This window comes from Heterodontus francisci, chromosome 36, assembly GCF_036365525.1.
Source record: "Heterodontus francisci isolate sHetFra1 chromosome 36, sHetFra1.hap1, whole genome shotgun sequence".
Lineage (NCBI taxonomy): Eukaryota > Metazoa > Chordata > Chondrichthyes > Heterodontiformes > Heterodontidae > Heterodontus > Heterodontus francisci.
The window spans coordinates 51,514,214-51,536,077 of NC_090406.1; the positions used below are offsets into that span (position 1 = coordinate 51,514,214).

At 41.7% G+C, this 21,864-nt stretch overlaps 1 protein-coding gene across 9 annotated transcripts in view; it reads right to left on the reverse strand.

Moving 5' to 3' along the window:
* The window catches only part of LOC137351820 (polypyrimidine tract-binding protein 1-like), a 33,691-nt gene extending 12,308 nt beyond the window's left edge, over positions 1-21,383 (reverse strand). For 2 of the 9 annotated variants that reach the window (XM_068016684.1, XM_068016693.1), the window contains exons 1-10: positions 21,305-21,383; positions 19,049-19,079; positions 6,275-6,359; positions 5,823-5,998; positions 5,082-5,228; positions 4,410-4,577; positions 3,577-3,687; positions 2,893-3,088; positions 1,165-1,239; positions 700-726 (exon numbers count right to left, since the gene is read on the reverse strand). In XM_068016684.1, the coding sequence (XP_067872785.1) occupies positions 700-726; positions 1,165-1,239; positions 2,893-3,088; positions 3,577-3,687; positions 4,410-4,577; positions 5,082-5,228; positions 5,823-5,998; positions 6,275-6,359; positions 19,049-19,079; positions 21,305-21,312 (1,024 nt within the window). In that variant the 5' untranslated portion in view covers positions 21,313-21,383. The remainder of the gene's footprint in view (positions 1-699; positions 727-1,164; positions 1,240-2,892; positions 3,089-3,576; positions 3,688-4,409; positions 4,578-5,081; positions 5,229-5,822; positions 5,999-6,274; positions 6,360-19,048; positions 19,080-21,304) is intronic. The other 7 variants (XM_068016685.1, XM_068016690.1, XM_068016688.1 and 4 more) reach the window with 7 other exon arrangements.
* Between the last annotated feature and the right edge of the window lie 481 nt (positions 21,384-21,864).

Consider the following 21,864-nt stretch of genomic DNA (forward strand, 5'->3'; position numbering starts at 1 on the left):
GTTAACAAATTTAAATGCAGTAGTTTGGCTGTATGCAGTGTAATTAGATGGACAATGTGGAACACAGGCCCAGTAATTCACTTGGCACATTGAAAAGAATTCATAATGCCTAAATCGACCCACGTTAAGATCAAAAAGCATCAACAGATGGACTGAAGCCTGACTGCTACAGCCCAGACAATTTTTGCCCACTGTAGTGAAGGAGAGCTTTAGTATAATCCTGCCCATTGCAAGTGGAAACAGGCACGAAGCCTTTAAGTCTATTCACTACAGCAAGCTACAAGAAACCGATCAATGGGGAGATGGCTCAGCCATCTAAATAATTTAAGTAAATTGTACCATTCCTATTAGATACCAATGAACAAACAAAACATCCTCTAGCACAGTAATAACCCCTTCAATGAACCTAGTTACTCCACACTTTGCCCTTAAATGCCACAAATGACTCACTCAACCACATTTAATCTTATAAATATTTGCAACTATAAGTACTTTGTAAATTTGTTAGTACAAACCTGAGCAGCACAAATGCCACTGTAAACAAAGCTGTTAGTATAAAATGTTCCCAAGTTACAGTATGCCATGGCAGAAGGGCACATTGGTAATAAGGCTTACAGTCTATTAGCAGTGTACATACAGTAATCTGAGTCTATGAGCAGTGTACATACAGTAATCTGAGTCTATGAGCAGTGTACATACAGTAATCTGATGGATGTTGGAGGAAGTCTGTAGAGACACAAGTTTTCAAAATATAAGCAACTTCAAATTAAAGAGGCGCCATGGCTGTTGAAGTTTATACTTAAAAAAAATCACCTTCCTGAGTTAACTGTGCAAAATACATAAGCACTGGGGAAATGTAAACTTAGGTCTGAATGTGTAGCTTTCCCAAAACTAGATTTAGCTCGCCACCGGCTCAAGCATTACAGGTGGATGCAACAAGCCCTTATCATGGATAAGGACAGAAGCAAATTACTTTTGACAAGCAGCTAAACACTCACTGGGTCCCAAAAAAATTTATCGCCAGAATATTGAACCCAAAACTTCCATGGTTATTCATAGTTCTCCAGACCCACCTCAGACTATTCAAAAACATTAGCCCTAAATACAGAAGACTGTCAATACACAAGACAGTTTAAAAGTAAAATTCCTGCATTAGCAACTCACCAGCTTGCTGGAAGGCAATACTAGAAGGGAAACCAGCTCCCCCTCCATAGGGCGAGGAGATGATACCTGGTGCACCTGACAAGAAAACAAGTCTGTCAGTAAGCACCCTCAGTAACAAAAACAGCCTTTAAAATTCATCTCTCTGCCTGCCTTCTGCCAAACAGTGTCAACAAGCTTCAAGAGGATTCCACTGATAATCAGCCACTTAACAGGCTGATTTCCAGTGCCTACAGCAGAGGGTGTGAAGCAAGGACTCCTGCAAGGCTATTAATGTAGAGTGAAAGTTCCAAATGTATAATAAAATTCTGGTTAAGTACATGTTGGTAGATTTTGGCTTTTCACAGCACAGGGTCAAATGCCAGTCATGCAGTAGAATTACAGATTCAAAGGTGTGGAAAATTAAACTCAGTTGGGCAAACTACCATTCAATACTGTATTCTGGTCACAATCCAAATCTCCATAGCAGAGTTTACATAGCCAAGCAATTATATGCACACAGGTTATATTAAATTCTTGTGGATTTAAAACATTACTGGGTAATATTGGGCCAAAACTAACATGTAAACTATAAGCTGGGAAAGTTCCAACCTGTAAAAAGGGAACAGAAAGATAGCGAACCAAACAGGTTAAATGTTTACAATTGCAGTATCTCGAGTTTGTACGGCAACACCAATTGAATTAGTGTCTTTACTTTTGACACAGGTGAAATGTGTGCTATCCAATGATTGGCTCTGTAGTCAAATATAGTCCAATACTGGATTTATTAATGCACTCAGTTCATCACTGGTCAACCAAACTCCTGCCAAAGCAGGAGAATCTTCATAATGGACAATAAATACAACAAAACCATTTTGACTGGAACTGGGAATAGTATAGTCATCTCTAAATTGTTTTCACAGAACAACTGAATCAAAGAGACCTTAGTGGCTAAGCACTGAGGCAAGCACACTTTGGACAACAGTACAATACCACAATTGGACTCCATGATAGGGAAGGAAGAGAAAAAGGGTCCCTACTATCTAGACAAGAACACCTGATAGCCCCAGTGAGGAATCACACCATAACTTTTCCTTTATAAACACTGCCTTCAAAAATCAGTTGTTGCTCTGTTCTAAAGCACAAGCCAATTGAAGTTAGGCTGCAAGGTAAAACTCAGCAACACCAGTCAAATGGCTTAGCACTGCCTGTGGAAAACAGCAGCCCACAGACAATTGCTTTCAGGCATTAGCCAACTGCTTTAAATGGAGTTATGACTGCAATAACCAAGTCAATCAATAACAAGAGTCATCAAAATAACAGGCTGACAACTCTTGGATGGTTTAGCACAAAACACTGTCTGTCCATGTGTAAACACCTCCTTACCAAGGCCAGAGGATGATCCAGTCCTGTGGACTGAAGACTTCTCAGCCAGATCCTTTCAGACTCCTTCACAATAAGGATGCAGCTAAAAAGTACTCTCAGGTAACATCAAGAACACAGCCAAATGCCCCTACCTCTGCTCCTGCCTCATATCCAACATTATACCTCCTGCACCAAACCTCTGGTTAATTTTAAAATCTACCCCAAGCCATGCAGAGCTCCTGTTACTAACAGTGCATTCAATTTCCATTAACTGGGTTAGAAATCCACCTACTTTTAAACACTGCAAAACTTGCTCATTTCATTTTAACCTATTGTTGTAATGTTAACCCACACACACACGGCAAAACTCACAGAAGGTGTATTTACCTAGTAGGGAGGCTTCCTTACCAAAAGCGGCTGCCATGGTTTGGTCTAAGGTTGGCTGATTGTCACCAGATGGTAGGTCAGGACGGGTGTAGTCTCTACTTTTGTCATTGTTGTATTTAACATTAAGGCTAGTCAACTTGGAGAAGTCAATACGCAGAGTGCAGCAGGCATTATAGATGTTCTGTCCATCCAGGGCCTGGAAGAGGTATATGTGGAGGTTAAAGAAATTATTCACTCAAAGTACCCAAGTTAACAATTAGTGGTGAGAGGTTGAAATCAAGGACAAATTTATTAGCATTCCTGCATTTGAGTGGGTGGGTGATTGTGTGCTTTACTCAGTAACAGACCAAACTTCAGTGCCCACTGCTTTTTTTGGCTAGACTGGGGGAGGGTAGACAATGAAGCATTCACAACTATAACTAGGCTTTTTGGTTTAGTTGAGGGTGGGGGAGGAGGGCGCTGTTCAGAAGACGACAGAGTTGGTGGGGGGGCGGGGGGAGAAGAAGGGGTACAAAAGGCAGAGGAAAGTGAGTTCCACAATATTACAGTAAAATTGGCCAACTCATTGCATAGCAGGCAGTGTCTGTAGAACAGTTATTTCCATTACAAGCTCACTGAAATACATTAAGCCAGTATACTTTAAAAAGACTTTATTGCCACTCATTAGAGTCGATCTTAACATACCAGTTTAGCATGTTGTGCACTGGAGCCATCAGCATATTGGAGCAAGGCCTGGAACTGGTTATTCTTTGTGAAAGTAATGATCTTCAGCACAGTGCCAAACTTGGAGAAAATCTGCAATCCAACAATATTAGAAGTATGATAAAATAGTCAGCTGCATAATTCTTGAATCAAAATGAGTCATGGAATTAAACATGCCCTATTCTTACTACTCACTAGTTCTGGTCCAAACTAGATACATTTGATTTGTCTTCGCCCAGCATAGCCTACTTAATTCAATGCACTTGGTGCGCAGAGAATTAGGAATTGTTCTTGTTTGAAGGGCCTTCGAAAGGAGGGCTACGAAGGTTGTTTGCTGGCTACATGGAGCCTCAGGAACTGACGTTCAAATTACAGATCTTGCTGTTCTTGTATAAATTTTATCCACCAATGGAGCAACTGCGCAACAGCCCTTTTCAAACCTCCTGCCCCATGGATCTGGAGGGTGAACATTTAGAATTCTTGATATAACCCAATCCCATATGGGAAGACGTGAAGAGTAATCAGTGGGCACTTATTTATTTTTGATGCTACAAAACATCCACTCCAACATGGACCTGCCTCAATTCTCCAAACCAAAAATCCCCCTCTTCCCAGGTGGCCCCAACCCACTCCCCAGTATTTTCACAACTTGGGGCCACCAACCTTGTTCCCACAATGCCTCCAGCAGCCCTGGATCTCACTCCTTACTTTCACTGTTGCAATTCCCAGACGGGGCTCCCCACACGAACATTCCCCCACTCCTCACCCTTCCAAGGGAACAATTTACCTCAGTCAACTTGAAAGTTAAGACACACCTGGTGTAACACGTCTAGAGTAACAGGATAGAAGAGGTTTTCCACAATGATGCGAAGAACAGGGCTCTGGCCAGAAAGATTGACTGCAGTATCTGGGACACCAGTACCAGCAATAGCCATGTTAGCAGTCTGCACTGCATTTACAGCCTGAAGAGCTGCTTGTGCTCTCTGGAAAGAAATCAAACAGGAAATGAAGTCATCGACTTTCTAAATAATGTGTACATGGCTGACAAGGGTAATATGCTTTCTGTTAATTTATGTACAAACACAGTCCATACTAAACCAAAATCATGGACATCACTGGCCTCTCCCAACTGACCAGACTTGAATAAAAACCCTGCCCTTAGCAGAGTTCTGGTGCTCTGCATCTCCCCAACCATAAAAGGTTGGAAAGAGGGGAGAAGCAAAAAGCAATGATTGCACAACAGGTCTACATCCAACTCTACAGAAGAATGCTCAAGGGACCTGAAAGCCATACACTGTTCTTATGTTGGAACTGCCACTCCCTACTTACTGATGCCCAGTTAAACAAAAAGGAAATGACATTGGAACAAGATCTAATCAGCTCAAGTCGGAAGTGTCCTCAGAAGTCAGCAGGGATGGAGCCTCTTGATGCTAGTTAGTAATAATGGAGGTACACCCTTAGTTGCACAAAAATAATGAAGTACTCACAGCCTGATTGGGAGAGTTGTCAGTTTTCAATTCCTTATGGTTAGAATACTGAATGTAGATAGGATGGCTTCTCAGGTATGGAGTGACAGTGTTATAATAGCTCACCATCGTGTTAGCAGCTTCTTCATTATTCATTTCTATAAAGGCCTGTAAATAGGAGATGCACAGACTGTTAAAATGAAATCAGGCTCAGAGCAATCAAATGTTCAGTTTTTAACCAAGTATGGTTTATAAGGTAGAGTGAAATCAGAATTTTGTTCACATGTCAAAGTGGGTGCAAATCCAACAAGAGACCAGTATAGTGCAGGTGTTAAGTGCCTCAACAGCATCACAATCTTTAATTTGGACAACACAACTAATCCTACAGAATAGCTGTACCAAATGTTACCGTTTTGCAGAGGCTGTCAGTTTAGCCAGAGCACACATTGAAGCACTTAAGTATGTCACTTGTACAACTGGGAATCATAACAGCGGCCTTGTCACATCACTGCCTGTAAACACTACACTGAGTGGAGTAAGAATTTAACAGGTTTTCCAGTAATTTACTTTTCAGACAGCATGAGCAGAAAAAGGGTTTGACTCTTCCTTAAGACAATAATCCAAATTGAAGATTTACCCACACAAACATGTATAGGAAGGATTTGTCGCTTAATTTGAACACTAAGATGGAACGCAAGCTCAAGTTCTGACCCTGATTAATGCCAGACACTTGTTTGGAGAGAGGAGTCAAGAGTTACACACCTGGTTTTTGCCTTTTAACATGAGAAGATTTGTTACTTTGCCGAAAGGCAAGCCCAGGGAGATGACCTCTGCTTCAGTGACGTCATTGGGAAGTTTGCGGATATGAATGACTCTGGAAGGTCCTATTCCTGAAGTTCTGTTCTCTCCTTTGAACTTTTTGCTGTCATTGCCATTGGCTAGAAAAGTTTAACACAATGTGAAGGCACTAGCATTCTTCAAGCATGGCATATTTAATACACAGTTTATTAACACCATGTACAGAGGTGAAAAAGTTCTTTTCAGCTAGAACCTCAGTCGGAGAGTTAACGTGCTATAAAATGGAAGTACAGTCCAAACATTTCAGCTGATGTGCATTTTCACTATTCACAGCTCACCCCATACCCCCTTCCCAATTCTTTCCTGGTCAGTATAAGTTTATGATAAAGTACAATATGTAAAAAGGGGATACTTACTGTACTCACCAGCAGAGGGAGCAGAGTTGCTCATGATAAAGGGACCGTTAGTAGCACAAGCAGATAGAAGCTCGTCAGATCCCCGCTGCAAAGAAGATAGATAACTCAGTAATTTTCCTAGTGCAAGTATCTCTCATACAAAATAGAAACAGAAAATGCTGGAAACTCAGGTCAAATAGCATCTGCTGAGGGGGAAACATAACAGTTAATGGTTCAACCTAATAACCTCTCCTGAAACTAGTTTCTCTCCATAGATGCTGTACAGACTGTTTATTGTTTAATACAAATTGCACTCTTGCACACTATAGCATCCCTTCACTGAGATGGCAGAGTAAAACAGTCACTGAGCCTACTTTAGTTCACGTGATCAACAGTGCCGCAATGATCATGGGTTCAGTTCCAATTAAAGGAGCTCAACTGTACTGCTCATCCTCTAGTCACACTAAATCAAGTTTATCACTTGTCAAGCAGTGGTTAAATTCTCCCATCACTGATGCTTGGGACACAATGAGAGATGGAACTGGTAAGGAAACATTGGGGTAGGGTGGAAAGACATGGTATCGCATCCACCAGTTTTAACTGATAAAGGCTACACCATAACTCCATATCCTTTAATATTCTTGACTAGCTAGTCTATTGATTAATTGAGCCAGATCTTTGTTACACACTTCTAATATTGTCTTTATAGAAGCATTTCCCCATTTCTGATTATAAGTTTATGTCCCCTTGCCCTAGACTCCACCAGCATAAAGTATCTCTATCTACCTTATCAATTTCTTTCAAAATTCTAAAAACCGAAGCACCCCAAACCTTAAAGTAGGCTTGCATTCCCTAGAATCATGACTTGAGCCCAATGTGTTCTCAGGTTACATGTGTCAGATATCTGGCAACAGTTCAGATGAATCTACCACCTCCCTGTTTGTACAAGTGGTCCACATTAGATGCAGCAGGAAGCAACAGAGCCATTGGCTTTTCTAGCTCAACAAAATATTCAAGATTTTTTAAGTGGAAACAGATTAGGGAGCTTCAGCTCAAAGAAATGGGGTTTATTAATGCACCAAATCATATAATGCTCTCATTGCAGTGGAATGCATAGACATTCCTTTGTATAAACAGAGTTGCACAAGGATCGTCCAGTTTTCCTGTCCTCCGGAAGTGACCCAGCTCAAGATAAACATTTAAAATTACAGAAGGCTACAACATAGTGGGTGCAGAGAACTATTTACACAATGGACTAAACAAGATCGCTAAGTCTCTTCCCCTCAATCCACAAGAGTACAGCTAAAATTATAACTTCAACAATGGGAAACCCATCTAGAAAATTGCTCGAGTTCAAGGAAAATCTCGATTAGGTAGTGTCAGGCAGAAAGAGCAGCAATCCAAGAGCATCACTATCCAACTTTCCAGCACCATTCAAGTCTTTCCTGTCTGTACAGCAAAAGCGAGATTCCTAAGCCACCTGACTACGAAGGATGCAATTTGAAGGCTATATAATGGCAAAGTCATTAAATTCCAGTGATTCAGAACAGGTCAGTGCCAGGTTGGCTGATCCAACTCAAGATAGTAATTTGAGCGACTACAGTTGTTACTTAATCAGGGACGGAGGCCAAAATCTTCACACTATAGGGCAACTGTGAAACCTGGGTTAATGGATATCAGTGGCAAACCAAATGAAAGGAAAGCGGGGCCACTAACTGAATTGAACCAATGTTCTGCGGCAGTGTGTTCAAAGACAGTGACAAGTAGCATGGCATCCTGCAGAAAATATGGCAAAATTGCAACTGAATCATTCATAAACACTGCTCGTGTGAAACACAACACCTTCCAATGCTTCCACTAAAAAACCCTGCAAAAATACATAAAGACCTGACTACAATAGCTGGCAAGATCAGGTGACATTGTCAAAATCAATTATTTAAACTGACCTCTATATAACTAGATACTGAAGACACCAACCACACTATACCTCTTGTATTGTCCAATGTGTCTCAAATGACCCATCTGAGCTCACTGTTCACCACACAATTCAGTTGAAGCTGAACTGAGCATGTATTAAATTATCCAAACTAGTTTAGAAATGTGTTGCAATGTACACATCATTTCCTTAAACTGCTCAACTCTCAACATGGGTCAATGTTCATTTTCTAGCTGCTGGATGAAATATGGTGATGCAAACATGCCTGGAATTACAGGGCGAACATTCAATCCAGGAACAAAGATAGTGTAACCTAATCGGTATGAAATAAGAACCAGGTTCATCACCCGATCTCAAACTTCACTGCCGATGTGAAGCTGGGTTGTAGAGAGCTTGGTGACCTATTACTGCTTTCCAGATGGAATGTTACACCAACCTCACATTGAAAGACTAATGCCCCTTGTATACAACAACCATTGAAGAGCAAGTTTGTTAGCCTTAACCATGATGTAGAAATCTGTCCAATAAATATAAAGTGAATGAACCCACAGCACCAGCAAACACATGCATAATCACTTAGCCAACCAGATGGGATTAATTGTGAACTTCGCTGTTTTCCTCTGGCTACAAGGGTGACCAACAGTACGACTGCTTTTGGAAAATCTACTTCATTTGGATAGATTACTGTGTTAAAACAAAACTTGGTGATTGTGTCTCAAAAGTCACAGACCTGATTTTGGTTTTACAGAGGAAATGCAGTCATGGAGTTGCAAACAGAAACCAACACATCTTCCACGTACTGAACAGGCATACCCAGCCGGAGAGCTGACAGAGGTCATTCTATAAATCAAGATGCCAGGGTACTTCAAAAAGGCCTTAAATTTCTGCCAGAACAGAAACATTCCAGTCACAGTTCAAAACAAGAGGCCCACTAATTTTAATCAGCTTATCAGACCTTTCAATGGTTATATTTTACAGTGGGCTTCACATTAGAACAGAAACCACCTGTTTCCAACAAGGCAAGACACAGCACATAAGGAAACTCCCTCACCTGTCAGCCAGCCACTGGCTGGACTCAAGCCTTCACAAAGTGTTGCAATACCACTTGAATTTACATTGTTCATTCATAACCCAACAGAATTGGGCATGCGCTGGAGGTTATAAGCAACCTCTGCCAGTTTTACAGTAATGTAATTTCAGGCACATGGATGCAGAAGTGGCATGATTTCTGGTCTAAAGTCAAGTTATGCACTTCCAAAACAGCATCCCTAATGACTAAGCTAATACGCAGTCCACTAGCTGCATTCTTTCATGCATGTCTTTTTTTAAAAAGTGTTTTTTGCATCAACTGCACCGTGAAGGAAGTTTATGGGGGTCCATGCTGTGTAGGTTTACTTTGGAAAAATAAGTGGAAAATTAAGTTAATCCCAACAACAATCTCTGTAAAATAGGTTATAGAAAAAAGTAGTTATGTAGCTACGTCTCCAAAGCACAAAAAGGGCTGTACATCACCACCACATTCCCAAAGATATTAGGGACAGTTAATAAAATCACTTCAAATATGAATCACCATTACCAATCACTCCAAGAATCAAAACTCTAACACATGCTTTCAAAAAAAAAAATGGCAGTTTTCTGTCCCTTAAAGCTATTTCAGTACTCATCTAGGCATTGCAACAAAAAAAATCAGCACACAAAAGGAGTTGCTATGACAATGGACTTTGAGTCTATTGTTTACTGAAACTTTACCCTAAAGCTCCAGTAGTGTCCAATTACAGGAAAAGCTTTCGAGATTAAGCTCACCATAGACATGGATTTTTACTCTAAACCAATTTGGACCCCTGTATTTGAAGAGATGAACGATGCCAAATCTACAAGGTTTCTGCTGAAAAGTCACTACAAATACTTAAAAGAAAAAGGGGGAATTCATTTCAGGAATAGAAACTTAGCCCAGCCAAATAACCCTCAGCCACAATGCAAAATTAACAGTACAACTTTTGCCCCAATGTAAAAGTTAACAGCATCTTAGTTTAGTTTCTACAGGAAAGCCACTGCCTATTTACTCAGGACATCAAAGCACTAATGTAGAATACAAAGTCTCTTCAAAGACTCACTGCAGACAACTGATACCTACTGAAGACAGGGGGTGGGGATTAAAGTTAATCAGTTTAAACAGACATTCCTGTTCTTTACACTTCCTCTCAGCGGAAAGCTGCATCGTGATAGAATAGTCAAAGGAAATAGCTATAAAATTAGTCTGCTGCAATAACAGGATGTTACATCAATGCCCCAAATGCATCCAACATTTGGGGGAATTTATAAAGCTTATGTCTTTGGAAAAGTCTCAACAACTCACCAGATTGGCCAGTTTCACACATCTACTAAAGGTCAGATCCTTCAGCCTATTAAATGTGACAGGGTGTATTTATCTTCAAAATTCCAACAGTCCTTTCAATCCTAACCCAATACTTCCATACCATTAGATATAGAAATATACCAATAGCAGAGCTCACTTTTCCATAAATTGATCTCAAATGTATCAATGCACGTGACTTGGCAATCAGACAAAAGGACCCAGCACCCAAAAGGTTAGGAACCAATTACTGAAATAGCCTTCAAGCTCAGTTTTAAACCCAGCTATTTGCCACTGTTCAGGATTAGTAACTATGGGGTCATCACAACAAATTACTTAATTGACACCCCACAGGCATTACTCACTAGGTTCATCACCTAGTAACAAGACCTGAATAGAAATCAAGGAGACCCAAGCAAGGTTATTGTAGCTAGCGAGTTTGGCCAGAACCAGCCACTAGCACAAGGTTCCACGGATATAGCAACTGAGACTTTTCCTACTCAGTAGCACAATTCTAGCCACATGCTTCAGAACTACAAAAAAAATCCAAACTGAACTTAATATCCTAATTTAGCAGAAATAGAATTCCTATCATGAACTAAGCTAGCACCCAGAAGCGGAGAGAAAAAAATATACTGAGCATTAAAGAAAATACTATGCAGAGCTCAAAGGGGAACAGAGGAACATGAACGCTTAGAACTCAAAGCCAATTCCTCATCTTGGAAAAAAAAGGAAACATGGGCATTACAAAATGCAATGTTACTGATTTCACACAAGGGCATTAAAATCTGCTGCAGAGACCAGTAACTTCAATGTTTACTTCATGTTTATTTGCCAGAAAACACTGGAGGAAAGTCAGAATTGGACACATTGGTGCAGAACAGGAACTATACCAATTCAAATACCAGGGACCCAGAGAATCTGATGTGTTACAAGTGTTTCAAAAAGCTACAGCAAAACATTTCTCCTACATTGAAACAGCTTTTCACACTACAGGACAGAATGAACAAAAATGCAGCAATCTGCACCTTTGCTTTTTAAAAAAAATTTGTTCATGTGATGTGGGTGTTGCTGGCTAGGCCAACATTAATTGCCCATCCCTAATTGCCCTCGAGAAGGTGGTGGTTAACTGCCACTGTCTATGTGGTGTAGGTACACCCACAGCGGTGTTAGGGAGTGCCAGGATTTTGACCAGTGAAGGGAAGGCAATATAGTTCCAAGTCAGGATGGTGTGTGGCTTGGAGGGGAACTTGCAGGTGATGTCATGCATCTGCTGCCTCTTTCCTTCTAGGTGGTAGAGGTCACAGGTTTGGAAGGCGCTGTCAAAGGAGTGTTGACAAAGTGAGTTGCTGCAGTGCATCTTTAAGATGGTACATACTGCTGCCACTGTGCATCAATGAAGGGAGTGAATGTTGAAAGTGGTGGATTGAGTGCCAATCAAGCAGGCTGCTTGGTCCTGGATGGCATTGAGTTTGAGTGCTGTTGGAACTGCACCCATCCAGGCAAGTGGGGGGGGGGGGGGGGGGAATTCCATCATACGTGACTTGTGCCTTGTAGATGGTGGACAGGAGAAGAGTTACTCGCCACAGAATCCCTAGCCTCTGACCTGCTCTTGCAGCCACAGCATGCATGTGACTGGTCCAGTTCAGTTTTTAAGTCAATGGTAACGCCCAGGATGTTGATAGTGGGGGATTCAGCAATGGTAATGCCATTGATCAAGGGGAGATGGTTAGATTTTCTAATTTTGAGATGGCCAATGTCTGGCACTTGTGTGGTGCAAATGTTACTTGTCACTTATCAGCCCAAGCCTGAATGTTGTCCAGGTCTTGCTGCATATGGACATGGGCTACTTCAACATCTGAGTCGCCAATAGTGAACATTGCACAATCAGCAGCAATCATCCCCACTTCTGACCTTATGATGGAGGGAAGGTCATTGAAGTATTTAGATGAGCACTTGAAACAACATAGCATACAAGGCTACAGGGCAAATGCTGGAAGACAGAAAAAGAGAAAAGTTAGGTGCTCGATAGCTGGCACAGACATGATGGACCAAAGGGCCCATTTCTGTGCCGTATAACCATGATTATGAAACAACTGAAGATGGTTGGGCCCAAGACACCACCCTGAGGAACTCCTGCCATGATGTCCTGGGACGGATGATTGACCAACTACAACCATCTTCCTTTGTGCTAGGCATGACTCCAGTTTTGCTAGGATTCCTTGATGCCAAACTCTATCAAATGCTGCCCTGACGTCATTAATTTCTTAGTGGAAAGGGAGGGCTAAAAAAGACCAGCAAAAAGGCAATCCTTTCATTAAAGGACTGCTGCCTGCACAAGTGCAAATACTACAGCTAAAAAGCAAACTATTCCTACTCATCAGGAAAACTTTTCAGTCATATAAATGACTCCAGAACAGAAAACATTGCCAATCTCTTCAAACTTTATAGATTTTTACAATACCAATAGATCTCCTAATGTTGTGTAATCTTTGGTCTGCGCCATGGTTGCAGTGTTAACTGCTACCCTGACTTAAGGTCAGCAGTCTTTACAATTAAACAAGATAATTAGAGTTGTCTATAAAATTCTGAGGCCAGTTGCAACTGCTTGTAAACTTTAAAGTCTGGGAAATGACCTCTTTACCTTAAAGACCATATATAATATACATGAACCATGGATTCCAGGAATGAATGCCATCACAGGCCCATAAAAAGGGACCAGTAATTGTTAGAATGAACAAACACAGCTAACACTGCATGTTTCCTCAATCATTTAAACCAGATTCAATCAATTTTAGAATACCAGCATGACAAAAAAAAAAACAGTATTCATTTCATGACTAGCTACTTCAACATGAATACAAATAACCTTATAAGGAAAAGAAAAAGCTAAACCATTTGTGCAGGAGAATGCATAGCATGCATACAATTTTGTCCATCGAGAGCCTGGTCTGTATTCAGATGCTCCTATTTCAATATTAGCTAGAGCAACACACTGTTCCTTCAGTCTTACATCACAGACAATAACAGCCTTCACACCTGCTTAGTCCCACATTCCAGCTTTGCCTACATCACCCTGCAGATTAGTCCTCCAAGTATATGCCTAACTGCCTTTTCAAAGTTCCCATGGAATCAGATTCTAACACCTTTAGGTTGTATTCCAGAGCTCAATAATCCTATACTTAAAAAAAAAAAAATTCAACCTGCCTCCAAGTTCCTTTGTCAATTCTAAATCTACAACCCCTGGTTATCAACTCACTTGCTGGAGAAAAGTTTCTCCCCACTTACTCAATTCTGAATACCCATTAGGTTTCCCCTCAATTTTCTCACTGAAGAGAGAACTCCAGCTTCACCCATCTCTCCACATAGCTGAAGTCTTTGAATCCCCCCAGGATGTTGATAGTGGGGTATTCAATAATAATGCCAAACATCAAGGAAAGGTAGTTAGAACCTCGTTGGAGACAATCATGCCTGCCACTTGTGTGGAGAGAATGTTACTTACCACACTTCAGCACAAGCATGCATTTTGTCCAGGACTTGTTGCACGTGGCCACAGACAGTTTCATTACCTGAGGATGGAACTGAACACTCTGCAATCAGTGAATAGCCCCACTTCTGATCAGAGGGGTCACTGATGAAGCAGCTGAAGATGGCAGGGTCTAGGACTCTACCCTGAGGAACTCCTGCAGCCATCTCTTCCAGCTTTTAAAAGTCCTCTAAAAATCTGCATGACCATGATTTCTATCATCCTTTTTACTACTGCCCAGTGTCTGTTTCTCCTCTGAAACATTTAGATGTTTAAAAAACTTTCCTGATGAACCGTCTGTATCCTCCACAAGGCCATGACATCCTACCTAAAGTGGGGTGCCCAGAATTATAATATGCCAGCTGTGGCCGAGCAAGCAATTTGTAAAGTTTTAACATAACTTGTGTTTTTGTATTCAATACTTACAAATCTGAGCATCCCACATGCTTTCTTAATCACCTTAACATGCCCTGTCACCATTTGTGAACATCCCCAGGTCCCTCTACTTCACAACTACCCCACACCCCAACAACCAACAGAATTGTACCACTTAAGACTACATAGCCTCACCATGCTGTTCCTTCCAAAATGCATCAATACAGGTATCCATATTAAATTGCACCCGTCACATGTCCATCCATTTCACTAGTCTGTGTCCTCCTGAAGTCAGTTATACTCTGCTCACTATTTACTAAATTGCCAAATTTTGTATCTACAAACTTCAAAATTGTACTCCCAATATCCAAGTCGTTTAAACAAAGCAATTCCCACTGCAGACTTCTCCAGTCAATAAAACATCCATTCACTACTATTGTCTATCCCACAGCCAATTACATACCTAAGTTATCACCTCCAGTACAATGCATTTCTATTTTCTGAATAAATCTGTCTAATGAAAGTTCATATATACATCTACTGTCACTTCATCAATCCTGATACTTCAAAAGAAGTCATAGGTTAGTCAGGCATGATGCACCATGAACAAAATTGTGCTGGCTATCCCTCATTAACTCATTTCTCAGAAGTAATATTGCCCTTGACAGTGATCTTAGGAGTTTTTCCACCACTGAGACTTGTTTGGCCTGGAGTTACTTTATTATCCTACTACTTTTTTGGAACAGAGTCTAATATTTGCAATCCTCCAGTTCTGTGGCATCATTCCACTATCCAAGGATGATTAAAAGATTATACATCCCAGTTTCCCCCAGAAATCTAGGATACATTTCATCCAGACTAGGCTACATCAAACATCTCATTTCTATTATTTTTACCTTAACCATTATTACCACTTCCCCCTCCTCTATGCAAGATCATCCTCTTGAAGGCAGACAGAAAATACTTCAATCATGTCCTCAAGATTCAAATCCCCTGCACTCTGACATTGATCACCTACTTTAAACTATTTCCTTTACCATCCAAGGGGCTCTAGCTTTGGATTCAATTCCCCATCTTGCCTCTTTACAGGCATATGCCTCATTTGTACCTGAACTATTTCCACCTTAAGGCATGCTGTGTCTCTCATTTCCCTGGCCAATCTGTTCCCAGTCCACCTGCACTAGGATCCCATCTCAAAAAATAGTGAAGCTGGCCATCTTCCAGTTGGGTATTTTCACCTTTTGATTAATTCTTCATTCCTTTCAATGAATATTTTAAACCTAATTATATGATCGCTATTACCCAAATGCTCTCCCAGTAAAATATCACTTATCTGACTTCATTCCCTAGAACTTGACCCAATACTGCTTCGTTCCTCATTAGGCTAGAAACAGGTTAAGTTCTAGGAATTCTCCACCCACCTTGCCCTTTGCAGTTTACAAAAAAAGATATTTGATCAGCCAGTAGAAAGATGAACTTTGGTTGATGGGAACTTTGCTTAAAAGGGTCATTAAGTTGATTTTTCTTCACTCCCCTAAGGGTAGGAGAACAAATCTGACATGAATAAACGGCTGCAAAATGTTCTACGCATTTTTCACTGACGTGCTTATGCCAACCTTTTGCTCACCACACCCTCAATATAGACACACATGGTGGAATCTGAACTTTGCAAAGGTAACTGACATTGCTCAAGTGCAACAAGGTGGGGCAAAAATCAGCTCATCTCAAAGACAGAGTTTTTGATCACAGTCATGAAATCCTAAGCACTATGCTTGGGAACAGTGATATTAAAACACAACCAATACAGCTGTAACTATCAGAGGAGATAAGAGAAGCTACGTGTTCATTGCTATCAATGGGATGCAAGTGGACAGATAATTGGTAATACACTTGACTGTGGGGTACAAAGGAATAAATCATACAGTACATTAAAATGACAGTAAGGATAGATCGGGAACCACCTCATGTTTGGGAACAGGGGAAAAAGTGAAATGAGGAAGAGCAGATTGTAGTGTCACTATGCCATGCTCACTTAAAATCCAGAGTTTAGCCAAAGCATTAATCTCCATTTGGAGATCAGCCAGCTCTGATGGCAATTTAAGCTCTAGCAACAGCACTAAAGGAGTTCAGATATGCAGTTGAAATCAGAGCAGACTTCCTGCCTCAGTATTGGTTCTTTGGATAATTTATTAAAAGCATGAATATTCAATTATAATGGCATCCCAAGATAACAGCTCAGCTCCATCTCCCAGAATATCACTTTCAGGATCACAGCTTAGCTCTTGAAGCATATTCCACTCTAATCAGAAGTTAGACGTCAATTCCATTCCTAAGGCATCACAGGCAAAACTGGATTACAACCTTTTGATTATAGTAACTAGAGATCATTTCACAACTGCAGAGCCAATTGTACTAAAACTACGCACTCCTCAAAGACCACATTAAAAAGATTCAGGGACCATAGTGGGATGCCAACTCTAGATTTAAACAGATGAAACCATAGCTGAAGACAAGATGCCTTTCAACCTGCTGCTCTGCAATTTTGTTTCATAAATCAAGGAAAATACTGCATCAGTATCGTAAAACCAAGCATTCCAAGTAACCCATTGGATTATAAATCCCACATTAGGCTGCTGCTCAAAGTGATAGCACCACTTAGTTATTTCGTTACCTAACCTGAAATCTCATGTCTACTCCAAAAATTCAATCCTAAAAGGATTTTAAAAAAAGTACGTTCAAGATCTCCGGAGTTGATCCCTAAAACACTGAAGGTTTTAGAAATGCAAACCAAAAACTACTAGGTCAAATCATTCATGGCTACAAGAAAAATATTCAAACATTCTGTTGAAGGAAACTTAAAAAAAGCAAGGGATTCTAATCCACGATCTGTGAACCATATTCTAGAACCACATACATACCAGCTGGAAATTTAATAGGCACAGATTCATGAGATAAAAAGCAGCCAACACCAAAAAATCTGAAACCACAGTACAACAGAAAAATTTATTTCTACTAACAAGGGCTCTACCCAGTTCTACAAAAATGTTCACTAGATTGGACCCTCCAATTAAAAAAAAAAGCATCAACCAAAAAAAGCAAACCTGAAATCAAAATCACATTTTCAAACTTGTACTAGACAAACTGCCTTCCATCACACCTGGTCCAAAAAGGAATTTCAGAAAGAACTTTGCAGACGAAGACAGTATCTTAGGAGTGCCAACATTTGCACTGCATTATAATGCAATCACATTATGCAAATAGTCTCCACACCCTTGCACTTCTGCAGACAGCGTAGACAGAAGGCAATCTATGCAACTCACCCACACTGCATTCCCAGCCTGTACAGACATGCACAAGATAACTGCAGTGATTGCACCTGAAAAGCTACAAGGGCAGATTTTAGGGCACCGAGTCTCAGTGTATTGCAGTAGCATTTCTGCGATACTAAACAAGCATTAAAGTGAACTTTGGAAGGGCAGAAAATATGTTTTAGACCTGGGTACTTATGCCAATTACTTCAGCAGAATTCCTGCTTTGTGAGGCAGTTCAGCACTGCTTTGCAAGACAAAGGAGAATCAACAGATCAGATTACACCAGGTATAGAATACAGACTCAGGAATCTTCTTACAATAGTTACTGACCTGCTTAGAACTTGGAAGCTGCATCACAAATGGGTTTTGTCAAGTCATACCAATTTACACCAGTGTCTTAAGTTGGAAAGGCATATTTTAGGCTATGCTTATATTTATATGTAAACCTGGCCCAACTTTAACCCTTTAAAAGTGAACCAAATTAGATTGGTCAAGACCCACGTAGCTCACAGGGCAGTAGCTAGCTGTCCATACTTCATTTCAACAGTAATGGAATAGGTTCCACAGTCCTCCACTATCTACAAGACTAAGAGCATCAATTGTCCCACTTACCTGTTTGCATGTGACACTTCAGCTGAAATAATGGCTTCATGAGGAACATGCACACAAGATGCACTGCTTAAGCTCAGGACCCACCATACAATAAACTACAAACTGCTGAGATTACACCTCTTGAACCTATGAGTGGTCAGGTTAGTGTTCAGTTTGAGTTGAAGTGTCAGCATTCATTCAGAGCTCCATACCCTCGAGGTTTCTTCAGTAGCAAGTGCTTACCTGCCCAGAAAGTGGCCTTTATTCACATACAACCCTTGGATCGAGTTGTGTCCAGGGAAACCACAACCAATTCCTACCACTCCTTTACACACATACTCCCAACTGGGAGTAAGAGTGTCATCAGGAGTGAAAATAATGTTCTCCTCCCTCCAGACAATGAGGCTAATTGGAGCACCTCCACTGCAAGCCTGGCTGACAGCCAATTTAGTATAGATCGGGGATCAAATTAAAAAGCTACTCACTTTCAGCTTGGCCCGAGTCATGAGGGGAAAAAAAAATCTAAAACTCCCACTTTTAAAAGTTGTATAACTATTGAACCTTTCTAAAACCTGAACTGGCAAGAGATGCAAAACCGAAGCAAGAGGTACATCTATGGAAGTGAACCCCAGTTATAGTAGAGTGTAACTGGAAGTGAAACATTAATAGGCTGAGTTATGAAAGTTACAGAAATGAAGCCTACCTTTGTACCAACTGTTATATCTTGGACAATGCTGTAGACAAGAACAGAGAAAGAAAAAGTTAGATAGCAAGTTCATCACATATTAGACCAGCTAAGAGCACAGCAAAGAAACATTGCACGAAATGATTTTGCAGTTTAAGGGGAAGGAAGGATCAGACTTGGGCTCACTCAGGTTATGGACATGCAAACTTTTTTTTAAAATTTACTGCATTCCCATTACTGCCGCCCCCCACAAAGAAAGCTAAATCCAATAAATATACTCAAGATTTACAAAGGCCACAGAAAAAGGTAACTGCAATGTTTAAGGCAAAGTAAAAAATCAAGACGTTCTCAAAGCACCAAAAGAGGGAAAATGCAGAGAAAAGATCAGACTACAATTTGTAACAATACAAAACTACATTCCCTCTTAAATTGCACATTAGATGAATGCTAAATTTTGTACACGGAGCATCACCCAAAATGTCTACATCTGTTTGGAACTCTCACATTATGCACCCTTTAGTGCCATTTTAATTTGAGTTGTTGAATATTCCATTCTTTAGGAATGGTGACTTGAATTGAGCAATTTGAGATAACATGCAATAAATGTCCTTAGGCAGAGGTCAGATAGTGATAGAATCAGCACATACTTAGGCCCAGTAAAACAAATTTCACAGCAATGTAGGTAGTTTCCCTATGTAAAGAATCAGTTCAATTAAGAAACACGAAATCCAGCAAGACAGACCCTACATGCAAAGGAAAATGCAGCAAGCATCCTATGTGCCCTGCATTACAGAAGGGGAAGAAAAACAGCCACCCACTCCTGCTGAAGACCACAAACATGTGGACATTACACTGGGCTGTAATTCCAATCCAACCCCCCTCAATAATTGAGCTGCTAATACTATGTCTGTATTCACATGATAGTTACCAGGAAAACCCACAAAGTTATATCTTCCCCCCACCTCACATACACAATGTCCCCATACTTATGGGTGCACAAGAATGCTTGAGGGTTATGCAACTGGCCTTAAACAAGCACTTACAGATAAAGAGGGTGGAACCATTTTAAATGCTCATTTCCTCATTCATAGATTGTTCAGTCTCATGACCACAAACATCCAAACTTCAAAAGATTCCCAGTATTAAGCATTTAAATTCACCAAACCCTGAACATCTGAACGGTTTGCAGCTGGAGTTCAGTAGCATGCTCCTTCTACAGGACCCATTCAGCAAACCACAACACTAAAACTAAAGCAATTAAAAACAAGTGGAGCCAAGAATGCATGCACTATCAGCTGACTGAGTAGACAATACAATTAAAATTCATTTGCAATCCTGCCACTCCCCCAGCTGTAGAAATTGCCTCAATACAATCGATATCATTTTCCCAAAGCATTAGTTTTTCACTGGATGCGACTCTACCGGACATCCTACAATAAATTGACATTGTATTGCGGTGGTGTCACAAAAGTTGTGTTCATTTAATTAGTTCAGATCCATTTCTAACCTCGGAACAGAAGCTAAAACACCCACACACGAAGCAAAAACTAGTTCAAAGTGGCGCAGACGAGAAGCTGTTTAAAAGTTAAACAGGGACGAGATTGTTTCGCGGCACCCTGCACTCCCCTGGCAGCCATGTGGCCAAGGCCCGCCCATCGGCCACTAACGTGGACACGGAGTTCACCTCCCGCCACTAGTCAGAGCAAGACTGGTGGCGTTATCCTAAATCGGCAGGCCCAGTAACCAGCTTCCCTACCCCCCGCACCGGGCTCTGCCACCCAGAGAATAAACCTCCATACGGCACCGAGGAGCCGACAAACACACCGCAAGACCCGCGCCTCCAATGCTGCAGACATTCGGCCCCCTCCCCAGCCTTGGGCCCCCACACAGCCGCCGCCATTTTGCAGTGCCAAATTGGCGGGTTGAGAAGACGGGCCGGCGCCACTACGCTACGGAGCGCAGGACCCGTGGTCGTTCAGGCAGATCCGGATCCTAGCGCACGCCAGGCCTCGAATACAATTCAAACGGCATCAACCGCCGCGCTGCTGCGAGCAGTCTGGGCCTACGCCGCGTGCGCAGGCCTGAGCCTAACCTCGTTCCCCTCCCCCCACGCCACCGCCGTTCGCTCCCAACTTTGACGGGGCTTTGAAGCCGAACGCGACGCTCTGAGCCCAGCAAAATCTTCACTTCCATCCTTCCTCCCTCCGGCTTTCAACCCTCCTCGAGCCACATCACTAGCCGTGAAGCAGCCCCAGGGGGAGCCGGAACTCTTACCCGTCCATTGCAGACCGGAGAGCGCAGAAAGAAAAACCGCGGCTTTCGCAGCCGACCTCCTAACATATACTCCGACAAAATGGCGCCACGTCAATCACAGGGTAGCGGCGTCGCCGATTGGAGGTTGCCGAGCGTGGGGCGTGGTCGGACCTGCCTACTCCACTTCTGATTGGGCGAACCAAACAGTAAACGTGGAGCTCCATGTCAATCGCGCACCGACTGGGCCGTGGAGCAAAAACCGGAAATAGAGCCCGAACCCTGTCAATCAAACAGCGGCCCCAATGCTGATTGGATAGGAGGTGTCAGGGAGAGCGGGACAAATTCACGCGCCAGCCCCGGCGATCGGAGGAACCCCACGTCAATCAGAGGTTATAGTGCACGGTGATTGGACAATTCCGGCCTGGCGACCCGCCAATTCCAACTGCCTGCGGAGGATCCGTTACAGGGCCGCCATTTTAGAAAGGCGGAAGGGGGTGGAAAGAGGGAAAAAAAGGTTAACATAGGGGAATTACAGGATTGTCGCAGCGCCCAGGGAAGCCATTGCGTCTGAACTGGCTTTC